The sequence below is a fragment of the Perca flavescens genome, chromosome 19, assembly GCF_004354835.1.
Source record: "Perca flavescens isolate YP-PL-M2 chromosome 19, PFLA_1.0, whole genome shotgun sequence".
Lineage (NCBI taxonomy): Eukaryota > Metazoa > Chordata > Actinopteri > Perciformes > Percidae > Perca > Perca flavescens.
The window spans coordinates 18,934,627-18,956,197 of record NC_041349.1 but is presented as its reverse complement, the minus strand read 5'-3'; the positions used below and the strand labels follow the sequence as shown (position 1 = coordinate 18,956,197).

Genomic DNA, 21,571 nt, shown 5'->3' with positions numbered 1-21,571 from the left:
ATATTGTATGAAGCTCTGCATAAGAGGAGAAACGTGGCAACGGCTGCATAGCTGAGCCGCAGAAGCGCACTGCAGATCGGGACATGTTTCATCCCAGTGTATTGAGTAATGTGCAGGGATTGTTTAAAAACCATTAGTCAAGTTTACACAGTTTGTGTCTGTTGAGGGTGCACTCCCATTTGCCCTATATATTGTTTCAGATTTTAAGCAGGGTGGTGTTCATTTTTACACTTTTAAGACATGTCATGAGAGAGAGAGAGAGAGAGAGAGAGAGAGAGAGAGAGAGAGAGAGAGAGAGAGAGAGAGAGTGTGAGAGTGTGAGAGTGTGAGAGTGTGTTAACGCGCCTCCTCCCCACCAGTCCTTGTCATACATCATACTGGTGTCAGGCTAGATATTTTCTCCCAGTTGCCCTCCATACTTTTTGGGTTTCTCTTTGTGGGCCAGCTGTGTGCAGTCGTTGTCTCTTTCCCAATTCAAACAAACCCTCTTGTTTACTTTGCATGCTCTTTTTTTTTTTTTTTTTTGCTGACACTGCAATATTACATCAGGCATTGATTCCATAAGAGGAGAAAAATGTCCATAAAGTAGTGAGAGGGAAGCACATTTGCACCTGACAGGCTCAGTGAGTCTCAGTGAGACTACACACATTCATATTTTTTCCATGATTGACAATTAATGACAAAGCAGCTTTGCCCCTGTCCCATCAAGCTTCTCCTGCACTGGATTTATCTCATGCTGCAAATGTGAAAATGGCCTTAACTCCCCCTAAAGAATCCCCCATGTAGATTTTTCTCAAACGGTGTGTATCAGCTGCTTGTGTCAACACAGCTGTCAGCAAAAGTGGTGAGCTGGGCAACTTCAAATCACCTGTTCAGCCCTCACTGTGAGAGGCCAGACCTAGACGCATGACGCAATCTTAGCAAACATAACTACGAGTTCAAGGTGCCATCGGCCTCCTGCCTCTGTTACATAAAACACCTGAGGAGAGAAAATTACATATTCGACGGCTTTGACATCACTGTTTTTTTTTATTTAAAACCACAGGAGAGCAAGTTGTTTAAAGTAAAGACAAATTTGGTTGATTTAGGAGCTCCAGAAAGTTGCATTAGTAACCCCTTGCAGATTTGGAATTGATGTCAACATTAATAATAATAATAATAAATTGAATTTATATAGCGCTTTTCATGGACTCAAAGTCGCTTTACAGGGCAGGGTAGATTAAAAACATAACAAAACAAAACGAACAAAACAAAACAAGTAGAACAAAACAAGATTCAGATGAAAAATGGAGGGGGGCCAGGGGGGCTATGGGTAGGCAGAGTTGAAGAGATGGGTCTTGAGGCGGGACTGGAAGATGGTGAGGGACTCAGAGGTGCGGATCTCTTGGGGGAGGGAGTTCCAGAGCCTGGGAGCTGCTCTGGAGAATGCTCTGTCCCCAAAACTGCGGAGTTTGGACTTTTGGATGGAGAGGAGACCGGCTGAGGTGGATCTGAGGGACCGTGAGGGTTGGTAGGGGGAGAGGAGGTCAGTAAGGTATGAGGGGGCCAGATGGTGGAGAGCTTTGTAGGTGAGGACCAGGATTTTGTAGGTGATCCGTTGGGAGATAGGAAGCCAGTGGAGTTGTTTTAGGACTGGAGTGATGTGGTGCCAGGATTTGGAGCGGGTAGACATTGTCAAACAGTGTCTGTATGTTTGTGTGTGTGTGGGTACAGCCCACTTCTCCCAAGTATTTGACGAGTGCCTGTGAGACGGGAAAGTGAATAGACAGATGTTGGAGCCTAAGGAATTGTGGGAAACTTTACAGCCTTTTTAGAACAAAAAAAGTCACTAAAGCGCAAATATTCAAATTAGTGTTTTGTGTATAAAGGTCAGATGCACAGAAATCCTGCAGCTCGGCAGGTAAGTGCGCTCGGCCTTCCAAGGAAACCAGACAAGCAGCTGGCTCAAGCATCATCATGCCGTCGCTGCCATGAGTTGTCTTTGAAATTACCGGTCCGGTGTGCTGCCCTGACAGCTAACTGGTCTCTTTCTTTTGTTGCTTCAAGTGTTGAGTTCCTCATGTAAATCACCCTCCCTGACACTGACAGTGACAAAGAGCTGCGGCTGAGCTGCTGTGTAAACCAGCACGTTGGCAGGCATTTTCTTGTGGTATGTGCTGCAGTTCACACGGTTTCTGCCCATACAAAAAAATGAGGCCACACACACACACACACACACACACACACACACACACACACACACAGTCACTCCACTACTGTCAGAGCAGTCAAGTATCCGTCCCCCACTCATCCCAGTGGGGAGACGGAAGAATTCAATCCAGGGCCAAGAGATGCTGCACTGTCTGTCCCACATACTTTCCAGAAGACCACTCCCTCAATTTGATACCTGTGTAGCTACTCAAGTAAAGCTGTCAGTTGCTTTGGAGTGGGGGGACTTCTCAGCAGCACACCTTAGCTGGAGCTGGAATCAAAGTTATGGGTTGAAGTTTGGAATGATTGGGTTGCTTTGAGTCTGCACAGCAAGAGGTTCCTCAGCGTGCAGGATAGTGAGCATGCATACAGTGATAGCACAATAAATACTGTACAAGTCCATGCTGCCATATAGTGCTTTTGGGCCTGGGAAACACACCTAAAGCAGCCCAGGAACTGTCCAATATCACACGGCCTCCCCTCGAGCCGGCGGTAATTACACAAACACGAGCCAGCTGTTGTGCAGGGCGATATTAGGATCCCAGTTATTTATTCAGCTGATTCCAGTAAGACCCTTTCGGGCAGCGAGTACAGTATCAGGCTTTAGGGCATCTATTTGCTCAGCTATTAGGAGTCATTTGAGTGTGTAAAGGCTTAACGTCGACGAAACGGGCAGACGTGCGGCCCGCAGTCGCCCTTTGCCAGGAAAACTTCCCGCAGCTCAGGCACCACCTCAGGAATCGTTGTTGACCTCAAAAGAACAATATGGCAGAGTCAAACTTTGGAGCCATTGGCACTAGAACGAGAGAGAAACACCCACACATACAGTACACACATGCAGAAAGGCTGCATATATTACAGCAGCAAAATAAAAGCACAGTCCAAGAAGCAGATGAAGTCTGACAGGATTGTGGCTGATTTAGTGCTAAAATAACCGATTAATCAATTGAAAGAAAATTAATCTACAACCGCTTTGATAATTTTCTACTTTTGAATGAGAGTAAATTTAATATCTTTGGTTTTTGTACTGCTGATTAAAAAGACGTTGAATTGTGCTCTAGGAAATTGTGATTGGCTTTTGTTCCCTATTTTCAGACTCAAGGATTGTCCAAAATAATCAAACAGATGGAACAATAATGCAACAATAATGCAAGTAAATATAAGATGCAGCTCTTCTCTGATTCAAATATGAACCCCCAAACGTGATTTCATGTTTGTTTCAAAGGGACTGTTCACTCAAAAACATAAAAATTTGGACGAAAACATCTTCAAGGACAATTCCGGCGCAAAATGAACCTAGGGGTTAATAACACATGTGTACCGAGTCGATCATTCTCTGGGACATGTTTTCATGCTAATCAAATATGCTTCTAGCTTGAAACAAGCTACCACAAACCGGTGATTAGCTGCTAACGCTAGCTTTCGGGGCAGCTTACATGTAGGGACCCTCGTAATGCTACCGTTTAAGTGTGGTGCTATTTTGAGCCTTGTTAGTGTTATAAAATAGCGATTTACCCTCTGCCCCGAAAGCTAGCGTTAGCAGCTAATCAGCTTGTTTCTAGCTAGAAACCCATTCGATTATAGCATGAAAACATATCCCAGAGAACGGTCGACTCTGTACACGTGTTATTAACCCCTAGATTAATTTTGCACCGAAATTGTCCTTTAACTCAAGCTCCACACTTTTCCTGAGCAAATTCCATCAGTTGATCTCCAACTGAGATGGACAAAATGAATAAAAGATTATTCAAGGAAACGATCTTCAGATTAAACGATAATGAAACTAATCTTAAATTGCAGCGCTAACCAAGCGCAGCGTCTATCTATTATATCCATCTATATATCTATTCCTCCCTTCAAAGCTCCAAGAAATTACATGTGAAACACAGAAACATCTGCTTCCTAATATAATGACATGGTTATTCATGCTAATCCACAAACCTCAATTTGAGCAGTTTTTCCCTTCACTTCACTGAAAATCTGTTTTCCAGTTAGGTATAGTTTTGCCACTTTTAAGCACCACAAAATATGCATTAGATGGCAGTGTGTCAGACTACAGAGCTTCAGCCAATATCCTAAAGCTCAGCAGATCACACCAAAACTCTCAAATCTGAAGTGATATGAGGAAAATTGTGTTTTCTCAGTGAACTGTGTATTGACAGACTTCTCTGTGGCTCTGGAGTGGTTTTATCCGGGGGTGTCATTTGCCTGATCTGACCAATGAGATCTGGATCTCACTAGTGGCTCACCAAGCTGGCCGATTAAACTTAAGCACTGCTCATCTCCCTAATTAGGCAGTAATTATTTTCTCAAGGGTCTGCCGCCAGTGGCACAGCAGATGCTGTGTGCTTGCAAAGTCAGAGAGGAGAGTCACAGGGGAAACCATAACATCTAGAGTTCCGAAAATGATCAGTGGTCTTTTATTTTATTCTCTTTTTCTGCTGATTTGTCCCTGCTCATCTAGTCCTCCAATCCAGGTTCAGGAGCGGTAAGCTGCCACAGCTTATTTCCTCGGCATAAATAGTTTGCGCACGTTAACACCCTGTAATTTCATTTAACACGACAAGCCGGCCAGCCAGGCTTTCGCCATTGGCCGGCTCTGGCTTGTTTGCGATGCAGCAGCTCCTTGCATCAGAGGTAACAGTGAAACATTGTGAGTCCGAAATGGCCTCGTGCGCTCTTCTTCACGTCCAGCTGAGGCAGCCCGTAAATTAAGTGCTCTGGTTTGATCGACAGCAAAACAAGGCCAGGGGCAGCAAGATCCATTTAGTCAATGAGCACTCCATATGTTGAGCAGGATAGAGCCCGCAGGGCTTTAAATGCATAGTAACCTTTTATTATCGTGAGCCGTATTGATTTCTGTTGGTTGATACCAGCCCATTACCGCTGTCCTAGTCGAGGTCAGGAAGTTAATGTATCAGCTTTACAGTGAGTGCTTTAGAAAGAGACATGAGTGAAAGCCTTCCTCATTAGCTGGTGTGCTACTCCTTTTGGGAGATTCCCAGTCTTTGCAGTCAATGTAAAAATGTTGTCTTATCTTTAGTTTTGGGTTTCTTTCTTGTCATAAATTGCCCATAAAAATCTAAAAGGCTTTTCGGAACGAGATCCAGAAATGGTCCAGTAAACTGAGGTGAAAATGGTTTAAAGCATTTGTTCTTTCCACATCTTGGCACAAAGGAATGTATACAGGCTATTGAAGCGTTGGAGAGTTTCCTATTTTCTAAATGCCTCAATACAGTGCTTTTAGATTTGATATCTACCTGTTATAAATGAAATCTTCAATCCTATGAAGCCGTCTCTACAGCAATACGAAACAAGCCTGCTTTATGAAGAGTGGAACTGTTAAATATTATTATTATTATAGAAAGAAAAAAAGAAGCTCAGTATTTTGGAAGTTAAGGCCATAGTAAGCATAGTATTGTTTCACAATACAATTGCCTGTTCTGACCTGATATTACTGTGACATTATGTTTACTGACTCTGAGCAAGGCTCACCAGCAAAGTCCAAGATGGCTGCCATTGCGTTGCTGAATTTTGCAAGAGCTTCATATTACTTTCACAGAGCTTTTTCATGTGTCTTGTCAAGGGACAGCAAACCTTGGATGCGTCACCAATAATTTCATCCGCTTGTGTGTGCGTGCTCCTCTGTCTAACACAGACCACATGTGAAATGAACCTCAGGCAGATGCTGGTGTCAGGGAGGCATTGTGTCCCTGAGTGTGGGCCCAGATAGGGGGATTACAGATGGTAGAGATGGATGAAGAGATGGGAAGAAGAGGAGTTGAAAAAGAGGAAATCGGGCACACATGGGAGCGAGAGATTAGACCAACTGTTTTCACTGCTAGGTGCCTCACTCACTTTTTTATCTCTGATATACATGCTGGGACAAAAAGCCCACAGCTGTCTCCTATCTGGTATACTGGTATGGCAGTGTGGGGGCGGTGTAGGGGGCACAGTGGCTGAGATAGGGGATAGAAAATGGTGTTTAGCCTTCAGAAGTTCCTGTGTTCTGAGTTTTTCTGTGTTATGGCGCAGCACAGCATGCTAGGGCAATGAGGTCAGAAACATGAAACAGAACCTAGTGAGAGCCAGCCGGTTCACTGCCAGAGTAGTTTTCCCTGATTTACGGGGTGCATTAGCTAACTAAGAAGAGGGATTTTATTTTGAATCTTGCTATACATTTCAATCAATCTTCCAGCAAATCTGAACAGTTTTCACAGAAATGCATTAAATAAAGGTTGTTGCTGGAAATGAAAGGTGGTGGAGACACTATACTTGGATACACTCTGTCACTCATGGAGGAGCTGTCGATATCCCAGCAGGCATCTGGCAGCCCCCTGGTAAATATTGCAGCTCTATATGTACTAAACACACACGCTCCCTTGTAGCACGATAGAAAGCAAGGGAGGCACAGCTCATATTTAAAATCCCAGTTTGAGAAAATTAGGTTAGATTATGGCCTCTATGTTCTCAAGAGGGGCAGCTGGAGCATAGCAAATAAATGGCATGAATAGACAGCAGTGTTGGCCGTGTAGGTTGCCATTAGCTACACGTAAGACTGAAAGTTTCATGTGTGGTCGCGCCGAAAGCGAAGTAAACAACCTGCGTGTGAATAAGCCAGTGTAAGTTGTTTTCAGGTTGCTAAAAAGGGAAGGCTGAAACTTTGAAATAAGTACAGTCGCCTTGTATGAACTCATTGACCTGATATACACGCTACACCGCCCTTGTGTGTGTGTGTGTGTGTGTGTGTGTGTGTGTGTGTGTGTGTGTGTGTGTGTGTGTGTGTGTGTGTGTTGGGAAAAAATGTACAGCTTTCTTAACAGCCATCTCCGCTGAGCACCACACTGCCGTGCAGGTCCCCCAGAGGAAAGCCAGGGGCGATCTATAATTCATACGGCTCCGTGCAGGATCAGCCCTAGCTTTTATGTAACCATGAAGAAAGGTCTGTGATCTTCGATATGGGTAAATCAGTCTGCATCGCTGTAGGAGTCGGGGCTTTCGAGAGGCATCGATAAGTGTGCCCAGTCTGAGTGTGCCTGAGATCAAGGGTGTTTGTGTGTGGAAGTGTTGTTGAGGGCACAGCTGAGGTTTAAGGCAGCACAGACTGTACTCCAAACAAACACACTTGTGCTCTCCTAAAGACACATCAAATGGGCTCTTGAAAAGGAAAAGGTACTCTTCGAAGAATGTGCCGCACTCTCAAGAACCAAAGGGCTGGGACATTTATTTTTTTTAGAACAAATAAAGCCTGTGATTTGATTATTTTTTTTTTTTAATCCAAGCAATCCTAAAACAAACTTTTTCCTCCTTAAAGATTCTTCTAAAAGTCCATTCTTTCACTCCGATATCTCTTTGCAATCTCCTGCAGTCCTTCATTCCCTTGGTCCTCACTGAAAAATCCCCAAACCATCCCTTCCTGTTGTAAATCTAAATCGAGGAGGCAAACAGGGCTCCATGCACACAGAAAAGCAGTGCATGAAACAGCAATGCATGGCCTTGAGTGAGTCATCTAATGTAGGGGGAGTGCCTCCACACACACACACACACACACACACACACACACACACACACACACACACACACACACAGCCACTAAGCCACAGCCTCCACGTCTTTCAACAAAACATCTATTCTAAGTCTCTTTCAAGTTGTGAGCGATCCTCCAATTTTGGGGAAGCAAACTGGAAGAATACACGTCAGAGCTTTTTTTTTTTTTTTTTTTTTTGCAATCACAAGTAAAAATGTTTTGGGAAGAGGATCTTGGGGAAATGTTTTTCACAACAGAAGCTCGGCTATTATGGCGTCCACTGTGCATGCTGAGGCTTCTTGTCTACATATGGTTGTCATTGTAGGATTTGCAGCAGAGGCATGGGAAAGCATGCAGACATACAATCATATATTTGTGATTCTGTGGTCAGGGTGCACTGTGATTAGCATGGTTGGGCCAAAATCATTGCTTAAAGTAGAATACCACACAAACTTTGTGATTATATCGTCTGTTTGTTAAAAAAAAAAAAAAATCAATAATACTTCAATGCGCCAGATGTGTTAGTCTAATAAGGCAGGTGCTCATTTTTTGCACAAAGAACATCCTGTTCCCGTGAAGGGAACAGGTGAGTCTCCTCAGGTTTGTTTCTTCAGTCCTGTCATGAAGTTAATTGGTTCTGTATTGTAGATTTGTAGTTATCATGCACAGACGTACCCAACCTGGCAGTTCGACAGGGAGAACTCGGAACACGTGGTTCACGGGAGTGTCCATGTTTAAGGAACATTTTAGGGTGGTCCCTTAACGAATAATAATAATCCACCCTAAAACGTGTCATATCATGGTATTCCTTTTAATCCTGGTATTTTTAGTAAACAGATGTGAGGTCCCTTGTGGCTTATATAGCTCAGAGGTAAATCTGTGATATACTCAGAGGCAGTGTCAATGGTTGTTGACAATGAGTTGCACACAATAATGATTGCACAGCATAAAAGAATTAAAGTAATTTTCTGTGTTCCTGCTTCAGATTTGTTAACAGTAAACTGGCAGCTAGATGTTGCAGTAAGTCCCGGGGCCTTTTGTATGGCCTTTTCCAGCCCAGGATCAAAACTCACCAAGAGCTTTCTCTCCTGTTTTTCCTCGCATAAGTAATTCCCTATTGTCTGAATACAGAAACCCAAAGGGTGAATGGACTCCCTGTACTCTCGCTTAGAGGCACTAGATTTTATTAGTTTACAAAGCCAGTTTATTATTGGCACAGCAGCTCCAGAAAATTGCTCTTGATGAGCCTATTGAGTGCTTTGCTGTTAGGTTTCTGGCTTATCTATTGGCATTGTTTGCTTTGGTTGTTCCGAAAAGATTCACTTGTTAAGCTTTTTCCAAGTTGGTTCACTTATGTTTTTCCCCCCCAACGGTTGCTTTTCTTTCGTAGTCAGCATTCTTGTGCGGGGCATCAGTTGTCAACAGTTTTGTGTGTGTGTGTGTGTGTGTGTGTGTGTGTGTGTGTGTGTGTGTGTGTGTGTGTGTGTGTGTGTGTGTGTGTGTGTGTGTGTGTGTGTGTGTGTGTGTGTGTGTGTGTGTGTGTGTGTGTGTGTGTGTGTGTGTGTGTGTGTGTGTGTGTGTGTGTGCGCAGTTGACACATGAGACCCCAGTTATGGAGCCTGCAGGTACAGTGAGCAGGTCTCACAAGCTCCTGCATGCTCCGTTTGAACTCAGATCTGGTTTAAAATCAGTGAAAAGCTCAAGATCAGCAGAGTTTACATAATAAAGGCACCTTGCCGTCCACTAACGGGTTAATACTGGTGGTTTCACCTGGTATTCCTTTTGTTCACAGGGACATGAAGGTCATGTCAGTGCTTTGTTGCAGCAGTTGTGCTTGCCAGTGTTTATAAATCCTCCTCTAAAACATGTTAATTGCCCCTGTTCTTTCCTATCAAGTCATATCCTCATTTTCACTCAACAACCTTTAAATGTCCTGTCTCTGTTCTGTCCCTGTAGGTAAAATCCCCACTGACAATGAGGACGGGGGGGACTATGGCGTGCCCAATCCCGGGCCTGCATTCAAAGAGGTTTGGCAGGTGAAAGTGTGGCCCAAAGGCCTGGGTCAAGCCAAGAACTTGGTGGGCATCTATCGCCTTTGCCTGACTGACAAGACTGTCAATTTTGTCAAGCTCAACTCTGATGCCGCTGCCGTAGTGCTGCAGCTGATGAACGTCCGACGCTGCGGCCATTCAGAAAACTTTTTCTTCGTCGAGGTGGGGCGCTCAGCCGTGACGGGCCCGGGCGAGTTCTGGATGCAGGTGAGCCTGTAATTTGCAGTCCCCTTTTATGTTGAGAGTTGCACCCTCCAATCCCACATATTCGTAAAGAGCCTATAATCAACAGAGTCAGAGAAACCGTAAAGTTACCCAAATCACGGTACAGTTCATTTAACCCTATATTATTGTCCAATTTATAAAGGTTGTTGCTTGGACTAACTTAAGGCGGAAATTAAAGGCGGAGGAGACACTATACTTTGGTATTTTAGTGCCTAGACATGAGACCTTTAGATTTAAAGCTCAATCTTAAACCAACTTAACTACAGTGAACTGTAGTTAAATGAATCCCAGAAGGCATTCAAATTTAAAGAAAAAGAGCAACCAGTATTTGACCTGTCCTGATTTGAAGATACTCCTTAAATTGAAATGCAAACATGGTTTTCCATGAGAATTACAAATTTAAATGTCCACGAACATTCCGTTTAAATTCTCTCAGTGGTTTAATTTGTAACTATATAATAATAATAATAAAAATAAAAATAATAATTTCACAAATAAATCTACCACAATTATGAAATGAGTTCATTCTTCGAGAGTTTTTTTTTTTTTTTTTTTTTGCCTCTTCTTAGGTGGATGATTCGGTGGTGGCCCAGAACATGCATGAAACCTTGCTAGAGGCTATGAAGGCACTGAGCGAGGAGTTCCGCCAACGCAGCAAGTCTCAGTCGAACTCTGGCCCTGGAGGAGGAGCTACTGCTTCTAACCCCATCAGCGTTCCCTCACGCCGCCATCACCCGAACCCTCCTCCCAGCCAGGTGGGCTTCACCCGTCGGCCCCGAACTGAGCCTCCGGGGGGAGTTAACAGTGGACCAGGGGTCAACAGTGCCAATGCTTCTCCCACCCCACGGCATAGCTTCCCGAGGTCTCCCACTGCTAACGATGGGGGGAAAGGTGAGGATGGAATAGCAGGCAGCACATCACTCCAAGGGCCGTGCTCCAGCCCATCCACAAATGGCTCTTGCTCGACCACCCCAATCCTCAGGTCAAAGTCAGCCCGTTCAGCCGCCACCACAGCTGCTAAAACGTCTCTTGGGTTGATGCGTTCCATCTCCACACCAGCGCCGTCTCCAGCCCCAAGCCTCTCGTCTAGCTCTGGGCATGGCTCTGAGTTTGGAGGCGTGACATCTGCTAGTGCTGGTCCAGGGTCTGGTGCCTATAGTCATGTCCCCTCCCATCGCGCCTCTGTCTCAGGCTCACCCAGTGACTATGGCTCTTCAGACGAGTATGGCTCTAGTCCTGGGGATCACACGCTCCGAGCCTCCCTGAGCCTCCCTGGAAGCTCTGTTGGTAGCGCTGGCAGTCAGTCCCACGGTGAGGAGGGAGCCAACTACATCCTGATGGGCCAACGTAGTGGTGGTGGTAGCAGCAGTAACCAAGGGAGCTTGACATGCGGATCCTTGCCAGCACCAGGAACACCAGCCTCTGGCTCCCAGCCACAAACCAGGAGAGTGCTGCGCCGCTCCTCCAGCCGCGAATGTGATGCTGAACGTAGGCTGCTGAGCAAGCGGGCTTCATTACCTCCTATGGCCCTGGAGAGGCTGGCCCCACGTCAGCGCAGAGCTGAGGAGCCTGCAGATGAAGATTCAGCCGATTATGCCATCATGTCCAGAAGCACCAGCCGCGAGTCCTTTGCTTCCACCTCCTCTTCCACACAGAGGGAATCTGTCGTGGGTGCTGGGTCGGCAGGGGGAGGTGGAGGGTACTTGGATGTGGCGGGTGAGTTCAAAGGTGAAGTGGGTGGAGGAGCCAGCGGTAGTGTAGATATAGGTGTGGACACTGGGTACATGTCCATGCTGCCTGGCGTCACTCAGCCTCCAGTATCCCTGTCCCAATCATTGGCTGTCTCTGTTCCAGACTCGGATTCCAAACCTCCCGATGACTACATGGCCATGACCCCGAACAACAGCGTGTCTCCACCTCAGCAGATCCGGCCTCCACCAGCTTCTGATGGCTATATGATAATGTCCCCCAATAGCAGCTGCTCCCCTGATCAGCGTGGAGGTCTCTCTGGAGGGGCTTGGGTGGGCAGTGATAGTGCAGACAGCAGGGCAGGCAGTGACTATATGAACATGTCTCCAATCAGTGCGCGTTCTGTAAATGGCAGCCCCCCACCTCCTGAGCACACCGGTCATTTGGAGACCAGTTCTCAACAGCAAGCCCCCAAGATGGTGTATTCTTACTATTCCCTTCCCCGCTCATATAAACATAACCCCTCTGCTGGACACTTTGAGGATGTGCCCGGACGAGGCAGAAGGCCCAATGGGAGTTGTAGTAGGGGAATGGGTGGAAGTAGGAATATGGAGGGGCGTCAAGAGCAAACACTAGCAGGCAATTCAGTAGTTGGACGCCACCTATCACTCTCCTCTTCCTCATACTCCTCCAGCTCAGCCAGCAGCGAGAGCCTTGGGGAGAGTGAGGACCGAGCTACACAGGCAGCGAGCACCATTGCTGGGGGAGCTCAGTCCAAAGATGGGAGTAAGCTCCAGCAGAAACGAGGCTCTGGTGGATTGTCCAAGCAGGGTAGCCATAGTAGGAGCAGACCAGTGAGCCTGTTTGTTGATGTATCCAAGGCCAACACCCTTCCTAGGGTCCGTGAGAATCCCCTGCCCCCAGAACCTAAGAGCCCTGGGGAGTATGTAAGCATTGAGTTTAAGGGGGAGAAGAGCATCCAGACTGGGGTCGGAGGAGGGCGGGGCAGGGGTCTCAGGCATGGCTTATCACTGCCTCATGGTTCAAGCAGCAAGTATCCTCAACACAGGCCAACGTCTTGCTTAGGGAACTTTATCCCCCTCTCCCGTAGCCCCTCTGCCCCCATCACTCCCCCAGCCGCCTCGGAGTATGTCAACATGGACTTGGGCCCTTCCCCGTCCCCCTCACCCCTCTCCCTTACCCCACTGGTTTTCCCCTCTTTCCATACCCCTCCCACGCCACCAACTCTTGCTCATGCCCCCAAAGCCTGTGTTGAGGGAACTACTGGCCCTTGTGAAGAGGGGGCCGAAGGGACCGAGGCCCCACTTAGGAAAAGCAGAGAAAGTGCCCCATCAGTGTCTGAGTCCCCGACATCCTGTGGAGACTACACTGAGATGGCCTTCCCTAGGTCATCATCTAGTGTCTCCCCCAAAGCCCTGTCCCCCACCAGGACTGATCCTTCTGTTCCAGTGCTATCACGGGGTCTAGACTTCCCTCTAGCCAAACCTGGACCCAACCCAGACCACGGTGCTAAAGTTATCCGGGCCGACCCCCAAGGACGCAGACGGCACTGCTCAGAAACTTTCCTTGCCCCGCCTTCCCTCCCCACCTCTACGTCTGCTTCCTCTTCTTCTACTGCCTCCCTCTTTCCAGAACACGCCCAAGCTGTCGCCCTCCGGCTGGGTTTTGAAAGCATGCTGTGGGGGAATGGTGCTGTGACTGATAATCCCACTCAGTTCGCCCTCCCTGGACAGCAGTCCCTTCCCACAAACACTCAGACTTCGTCCACAGAGCAAGGCCTTAATTACATAGACTTGGACTTGGCCAACAAAGAGGGCCAACATTTGGGCCAAGATGGACCTTCAGGTAGCCAGGCCCCCTCTCGCCTCTTCTCTGTACTGGGTGGAGGTTCTGGGGTTGGGGGAGTGGTAGTGGGAGTGGGCGCAGCAGTCGGCGGCAGCAGCAGCAGCTCAACACTCAACACTTACGCCAGCATCGATTTCTACAAATCAGAGGAGCTACGAACGCATCAGAATGGAAACAAGGAGGGTACAGGTAAGAGTTGCCTTTTATTCTTTTGAAACACATTTGCTAGACTGGATCATGTCTCTTTACTTTTCCCATCACACAAACTCTGTAAAATACTCAGTGATCTCTCTCTCTCTCTCTCTTTAAGAATACACTTTCAAGATAATCCAATGGAGCTCAGCCTCCTTTGCCATTTATGCTTGTGGTCCAACGTCACCTGGCTCCAGATTAGAACACAAGTCTGATTTGTATGTCTGTCTCTGCATGAGCCACAATATGAGATATAGATCGGCTGCTCAGACAATTCATAAATACATTTCTTTTTCTGGGCTTTAGTGTACTTCTAAAGGCATATGCACACTTTTTACCTTATGTGATTATATAAGGTGCCAAAGGCCAGACAACCCAGAACAAAGGAAATCATTCAGACCTACCATTAAAGCATTCTACTCAAAGTTCAGAAAAGTTTGAGTATGATAAATATGAGTAGAAGAAAGCAGTGGAGGTGAAAAATAATTCTTCCATCAATTCAGATTTTTTTGTTATTTTATGAGTTTCCAGAACCCGTCAACATCAAAATTAAGATTATGTTAAGTGTGGTTGCCAGGTCTGTAGATGTGGCTATAAGAATATAGTTTACTATGATTTGTACACTGCTTAATCCAAGCAGAAAGCTGTGGTTGTTTAGTTTGGCCGACAACAGGGCTTCTTTTTTTTTTTCTGTGGTCACGTATTAGAATGCATCCACAAAAGTCTACTCATTTGGTAGGAAGGGAGGTCAATAAGGCCATATGATGAATTTTCATTGTATTTACATTTTTTTTCCTGCTGTGTGGGGCAATTCTTTGCTGTGGGGGATCACCACAGCTAAACAATGCCTCAACTAGGTTACTGTGAGACGTTTCCTCATTGAAAAACATTCTCTTTGAGCCACTGTCTGCACCAAATTGGCCCGTTAAGAAATAGATGCCTGCAGTTTAAACAGATAGAGAAACATTTAAATGGAGATGTGGATTTATATGCATCAGTAAAACACTCAGTAGTCTTACTTAACCTTCCACAGTGGGGCTCTTGTGATGAATGCATCCTGCCAAGCCTTGTTGTTTATTTAGCCCTGCGAGCTTCAACATGATTTGTGCTGAAGGTTGTGTCAGACTTAAACCTCATGGGTTTTTGTGGTAAACATGTCATTGCTTTGCTCCACAGTCGGCTTTAATGAAGAATTTGAAGCATTAGCAAAAATTCATCATAGGATTTTGCGGTGAGCGCAGCATGGTTGAGCTCAACAGTTGTTTTTTTTTACATTCCACATATGGAAATGAACCATCAGCCTGCATCCATACGTCACTGTGTTGGTTTTATTGGGAAGAGGAGGCCATTTTGGTGGAAGCGGGCGGTGTTCGGTGTATTTTAAATATAAAAGCTAGCAGGCTACCACAGTGGGACCATATGGGCTCTGGTTGCAGAGTATGCCAGCGGGGCAGCGTGGGGGAGAATGTTACACATTGGCTGTGAATGTTGAGATGGGGCCAGTGTTTCACTCACACATCTCTCAAATGCCTCTGTACAGTGTTCCCCCTCCTTTCATCCCTCCATTCCGCCTCCCTCTCTTTCCTCCTCCAATAAATGATCCTTTTGTTCGAGTGTTTTTGCCCGCGGTGGGCTGGCAGGCCTCAGCAGGGCCGAGCCCCAAGACTAGTGGACTCAACAGTTTTCTCTTGCAGTCCATAATTTGGGCCTTTTCGATTTCTTACCCTATTTTACTCTTTATTGCCTACTTGTCCTTGCACTTATTCATTCTACAATTTTTGACCTCATCTGACATCCAGTCTGTCAGATTTTTTAAATTCCTTCCCTCCCTTCTGTTCACCACACATACTGTTCACATTTTTTTTTCACCAAAACCTCTCCTATCTTACGCCTTTCGTCCTACTTCCTTTTCACATTGTGTTCACTCCAGCCTTTAAACGTTTGCAGAGACACTTAAAAATAGGGTCGCACTGAGACGGTTTCCTTTTGCTGTAGAGACAGCAACCAGAGAGAGAGCGAGAGAGAGAAACCAAAATGAAAATGCAAAGATGGTACATAGTGACCAATCTATCTGTTACTACAAACAAAATACAGTTTAGAAACGATTAATTATCCTGTCTGTTTGGATCTTGTTTGCTTTTTTTTTTTTAAAGAGTTCTGATCTCCTGTAGTTAATGGATTCTTTCGCCCATCAAGAACCAGCTTGTATAGAAAAAGAGTGTGTGTATGTCTCAGGGCTGCATACCTTTTGGCATGGCAAAGGCTAAATTTGAACATCAGTAGTGGGACATGTGCCAAAAACAATCCTATTTGACACTGGTTATGTAATATGTTGTGTAAAAATAACCTCATGATTTAGATAATGAGGAAAAGCGCTGTGATCTATTTCACTCCAAATAACGTCCTGGAAATGAAATGAATCTACAACAAATGTGACGTGCGTGTGCTTTGTAGCCCTGCGGCAAACATTTTAAGGCTGCGTGTCTTTGTGCAGAAAATACGAGTATCTGTGTTGATGCGTCTACATTTGCTGAAGTTCAGCCAAAGTGTGCGAGACAGTGGCTGTGTGGATCTTTTCGTGTGTGTTGGTGTTTCTCTGCATAGTGAGTGAGTGTTGTGACCTTCAGCAGAATGGTGTGAAACATTAGTTTATGAAGTGGAGAGTATTTTCTGGGACAAAATGTAAATAGATGAAATCAGCCATCTCTCCCACACTCTTCTCCAGAAAAACCTGGTGAGAGAATTTTATTCTCCGCGCTTCAAGCTGTCCCTTAACTTTATTTCTTTACCATCTGGAGGAGGATATGTGTGTGCCAGTCTCAAAATAACCTGTAGCCTTTTTAAAATTCCTTTCCTGGGACACACTACATCAAAGAGGAAGATGTCTGAAGGGGAGATTCATAATGTTACATTTAGCCTAGATGTATGATTATTATGATGATGATATTGGAAACTTTGTTGTTTACAGCAGTGGGACTGTTTACATGGTTTACTTTTGGCTAATTGGCCAAAAATCATGCATCACCACTAATTGATATACAGTGGATGTATGTGCATGCACTGTCCTATGTGAAATCTTATTATTTGCAAATATTTTCTAGTGTATCTTTTCTTAGTTTTCATCACTTGTCAAGATGTTACTCAGATAAATGTTATAAATATATTTTCATAGATTATTTCTTGCATTCAATACAGTGTCTTTTAGGGAAAATGCCAAACATTGACAGGAATTAATGGTCAATTAGTTGGATGTTAGTCCAGGTAGGGTTGGGCAAGATGGATCAAATCTTTTATCACTCTATGTAATTTTATACAGGGATAGGGATTGTATATTGTGATAGAAATATCCTGGAGAATTTGTATTAAGAAGCTGATAAAGAAGCTTGATGAGAAGTGTGTTTTTGGCTGATCCAGTGAAATAAATCTGTCAGATGAAGACACTTTAGTATATTGATTCACACATACTGTCAAATGTATGAATTAATAATAAATTCAAATAAAAAAAAAAAAAACATGAACTTCTTACAGCATATATTTAAAACATACCAGAACTACCAATAATACTAAAATGACAACTGAAATTGAACTTTAACTGCATAGAAATAAATCTCTGCTGACTTTGACCCTCCCAGCAGCATGTAGTTTTGTTGGTCTCAGTTGGTAGCTGGTTGGCACCTCCTCAAAGTCCCAGGTCGTATAAGCCAGGGAGAGGTAAACATATTTAAAGTCAGTCAGTGGAGCGACCTGGAACTCACATAGAACAGAGTCCTGTCACCGGCAGACATTTAGAAGTGACATGTGTTTCACTCCCATTCCCTCCGTCTGTCTGTCTGTCTGTCTGTCTGTCTGTCTGTCTGTCTGAGAGAGTGTTTCTCTGTGACTTTCTCTGTGACTTTGAAAAACTTACAATTAAAGGATAATTCTGGTTTATTACAACTGGGTCTTATTTAGTGATGCACCAAATCCAGATTTTTGGGGTTCGGCCGAATACAGAATTCACTGGTTAAGAATCCAATCTGAGGCCCACTGTTTGTTCGGTGTAGGGCTAGCAAAGCTGGTAATGGTCGTCTGGTTAACACAAGTTTTTAGCAGTGACTGTCCTTCCTCTGAAGTTGCTGCATTTTGGCTGCTGTCATGCAGAACTCGTTTTCTTTCGGATGTTTCATACGCAAATGTTTAACAGCGGCGATGTTGTGTATTGTTTAGGGTCCTTGCCACCACGAGACTAATCGCCATTGCAAATTGAACATGTAGCTCGACTTGAATGGCCTTCTTTTGACTGAACGTACTGCCAAACAACACTTTTTCTGCTCACAAGTTCCATTTTCACTTTCTCACAGCCTACTGCATTGAACAGTCCACCTACGTAAACACCTTCCCGTAATCAACGGCGGCGTCATCACGTCGACCAGCGTAGCGCACATAGTGCAAGCGTAGGGTTCCGTTCGGTGGGAAAAAAAATTCTGAAACCGAACCTTGTCAAAAAGCCCAATATTCGGCCGAATCCTGGATTTGGTGCATCCCTGGTCTTATTTTCACTTTGGCAATAACATTGTGCTCACCTAAGTACTCAACAAAAGTAATTACCGGCGGGGAAAGAAGCAGTCACGGTCACATTATCAGACAGGTTGTAAACAGGCCAACTGTTTGTCTCTTACACACTGGATTTGGTGTTTAAACCGATCAATAATGATCTATTGCACACGTGCGCACAACAATGGGAAGTATAGGACACAATAACTTTAGTGTTTTCCAAATACCTTTCTATCTAATAATGATAATAAAAATATATAATAAGATGTCAGCAATGAACTTGGTGAATACATTATTATGGATAGAAATGATGGCCAAGAATGAGAAAAAAGTAGGGAAAATAAGACCCAAGATGTAATGGATCAGAACTATCCTTTTAATTATTAAACTGACTACTTAATGAGTCCATGTTGTAACAAAATACACATTCCACTGCACCAAAAAAGACACAGTTTTCCTTATGCGGCTGACAGACTTCTCCCGCTGGGTGTGTAATCTAGGGCAACAGACTTACAGCACTAGTAGTGTTATGTAAAACAATCACGTGGATAGGACATGACCCCCAATAGGGTGAGGCACAGGGGTGTGTGTGTGTGTGTGTGTGTGTGTGTGTGTGTGTGTGTGTGTGTGTGTGTGTGTGTGTGTGTGTGTGTGTGTGTGTGTGTGTGTGTGTGTGTGTGTGTGTGTGTGTGTGTGTGTGTGTGTGTGTGTGTGTGTGTGTGTGTGTGTGTGTGTGTGTGTGTGTGTGTGTGTTGTTTATCTGTTGTGCTTTTTTAACCTAGTTTGTGCCATGTGCAGAAGGCAGACTGAGCTCCAGCCTGCTCTGTAGAGTTAGCCTCAGTGACGCACAGCTCCTCTCATATTTATGCAGTGTGTAAATACACACAGATGTGGAGCTGAAACAGCAGGAGCCAAGGCAGGTATTTAACATTTAAAAGTGCATTGCATTTCTCGCCAGTTCATTAAGAAATTGGATCTTATTTTTTATATTTTCATCAGCTGTATTTTCTCTAAGTTATCATTCATTTATTAAGTGTGACCCTAAAAAAAGCTAACCGCAATGTATTGAGTTAAAGCTAAATAAAAGGAATTTCAGATCTTGACTACTTATTAGCCTCCCAGACTCCTTCATTAGACTGTTGTATAGGCTAATCAACTGTATGGATATGAAAAGCATGGGAGGTACATCCCTGCTTCCTATTATATCCATATAAAGATAGAAATTAGCTTAAATGTTTCGCATTGCAACTTTCCCTTTTATTAGCCTAATTACAGCATTACACAACTGATTTGCTCCCCTGGGAAGATGCAGCACAACCTGCTTAGTTACATGAGGACAACCGAGAGTGTAGAGTGAGACAGAATCCATTTCTTAGCCAATTTGAGTGAACAAAAGCCATATTTCAGTGTTTATCCAATATTTTCCCCACACATTTAGACAGGTTTCTTTGGATAATACCACAAAATGGAGGATCTTTTTTGTTTTGTTTCTATTAAAGTCAAGAACGTTTAGTTCTCTGTAGTCCGGTTTGCTTTGTTTGGGTGGTCTGTTCAGGGAGTCACCAAACTCACACAGCGGCACATAGCAACAACTCTTCTCTGTTTGGGGTTTTAGGACGTGTGTGTGTGTGTGTGTGTGTGTGTGTGTGTGTGTGTGTGTGTGTGTGTGTGTGTGTGTGTGTGTGTGTGTGTGTGTGTGTGTGTGTGTGTGTGTGTGTGTGTGTGTGTGTGTGTGTGTGTGTGTGTGTGTGTGTGTGTGTGTGTGTGTGTGTGTGTGTGTGTATATGTGTGTGTATACCCACCGTGTTTATTAGAGGACTCGAAGGCTGGGACGTTTTTTCCCCCACTGACTTCAAGCAAAGACCATGTGATGAGGTCATCTGTGTGTGCCACAGGGCAGCATCAGCTCATTACGGGCCCTAGCCTCTGTGCAATTAGGCTGAGGGCTAGAGGAGTCATATGAGTTGAATGCTAACCCACACACACACATACAGCTTTGTGACAGATGATCGAGTTGTCGCACACACACCGCTACGGGGCCGCACATGGAGCAGCTCTCAACCGTAGAAAAGTCCTGGTGAACTCTGGTTTCTCACAAGACTCTTCTGCTTTTTTTTTCCTGCCGTATTTAGAGCTTTCTCCAAAGTTGTATGAGCCGATAAAAGTCTGTAGTGCAAGATGGTCCGCACTGGCTCTTGAGTGACACCACAAGTGTCTTTGCAGCCACATCTGGCGCCATCGTGGAGATCCACTGTCTGAAAACAATGTGCTAAATACTGTACAAAACAGGTGCTGTCCAGTATGTTTTATGACCTGCTAGACAGTCTAAGTGTGTGTGTGTGTGTGTGTGTGTGCGTGTGCGTGCGTGTGTTTTATGTTGAACCTTTATAATAATAAATATTTAATAATAATTTATTTGATATAGTACCTTTTATAGACCGTCACAAAGTGCTACACACCATAAACGTGTTAAAATACAGTAGGATCCAAAACAGAAACTAAACCAGCAAAAACAAATACAATACCAATGACGGTAAAAGATTAAAAGACTAAAAACCCAAAATTACAAACATACACCATCATCTGTAATCAGTATTGAACTATAACACTGAGCAGTCTAAATCTCGCAGTCTTCCGTCTGGATATACATTGTTCTCTCTTTGCTGATTGAGTATGTGCGTGCGTAATATTTGCCTCCATACTATTACTATTTGCCTCATTTCGACCGACCTCAAAAGGCCTTTTCATAAAGCGTTGTTGACACTCAAACATTGAAGCTGGACATGCCAGTAAGTGCGGAGAAAGGATGATGACGCCTTTCACAGCTTTTTCTAGAGCAAAAGGCGAGAGAAAGGGGAGAGGGATGTTGGGAAGGCAAGAGAGTATTAGGGCTGGAGCAAGAGAAAAGTGAGGATTGATAGGTGGAGAGCAAAGTGAGGAGGTGGGGTACGTTTACAAATTCGGTTAATTTATTTGGTTAATTTATTTGAATTAAGATGGTATAGGGTATAACTATTTACTTAGGAATTTGGCATAAATGTGAAGATACATCAAAGCCATTCCCTGTTTTTCTTAATTTTTTTTCATATAGGAGCTGTGAAGTGTTAGGAGTTATTTTGGGTTTCCTATGTCATCTTCTGCATAGATTATGTTAGGTGTCTGGCAGTTGGAGCACTCCCACAGCTTGTAAGGGCCTTACACTCTCTTTATTGAATCGTTGGTACAAAAAATATCTGATTCTTTGACTAGAAAGCTGATGAGGAAAAACTTGATTCCTCAGAAATTCAGTTAAAATAAC

General features: G+C 44.5%; 1 protein-coding gene across 2 annotated transcripts in view; it reads left to right on the top strand.

Annotated features, from left to right (window-relative positions):
• Positions 1-21,571, top strand: part of si:ch73-335l21.1 (insulin receptor substrate 1-B) — a 42,143-nt gene that overhangs the window by 963 nt on the left and 19,609 nt on the right. For both annotated transcript variants that reach the window (XR_003690910.1, XM_028564002.1), the window contains exons 2-3: positions 9,674-9,975; positions 10,563-13,737. Coding sequence is in view for 1 of the 2 variants with exons in the window: in XM_028564002.1 (XP_028419803.1) it covers positions 9,674-9,975; positions 10,563-13,737 (3,477 nt within the window). In the remaining variant the exon portion in view is untranslated. The remainder of the gene's footprint in view (positions 1-9,673; positions 9,976-10,562; positions 13,738-21,571) is intronic.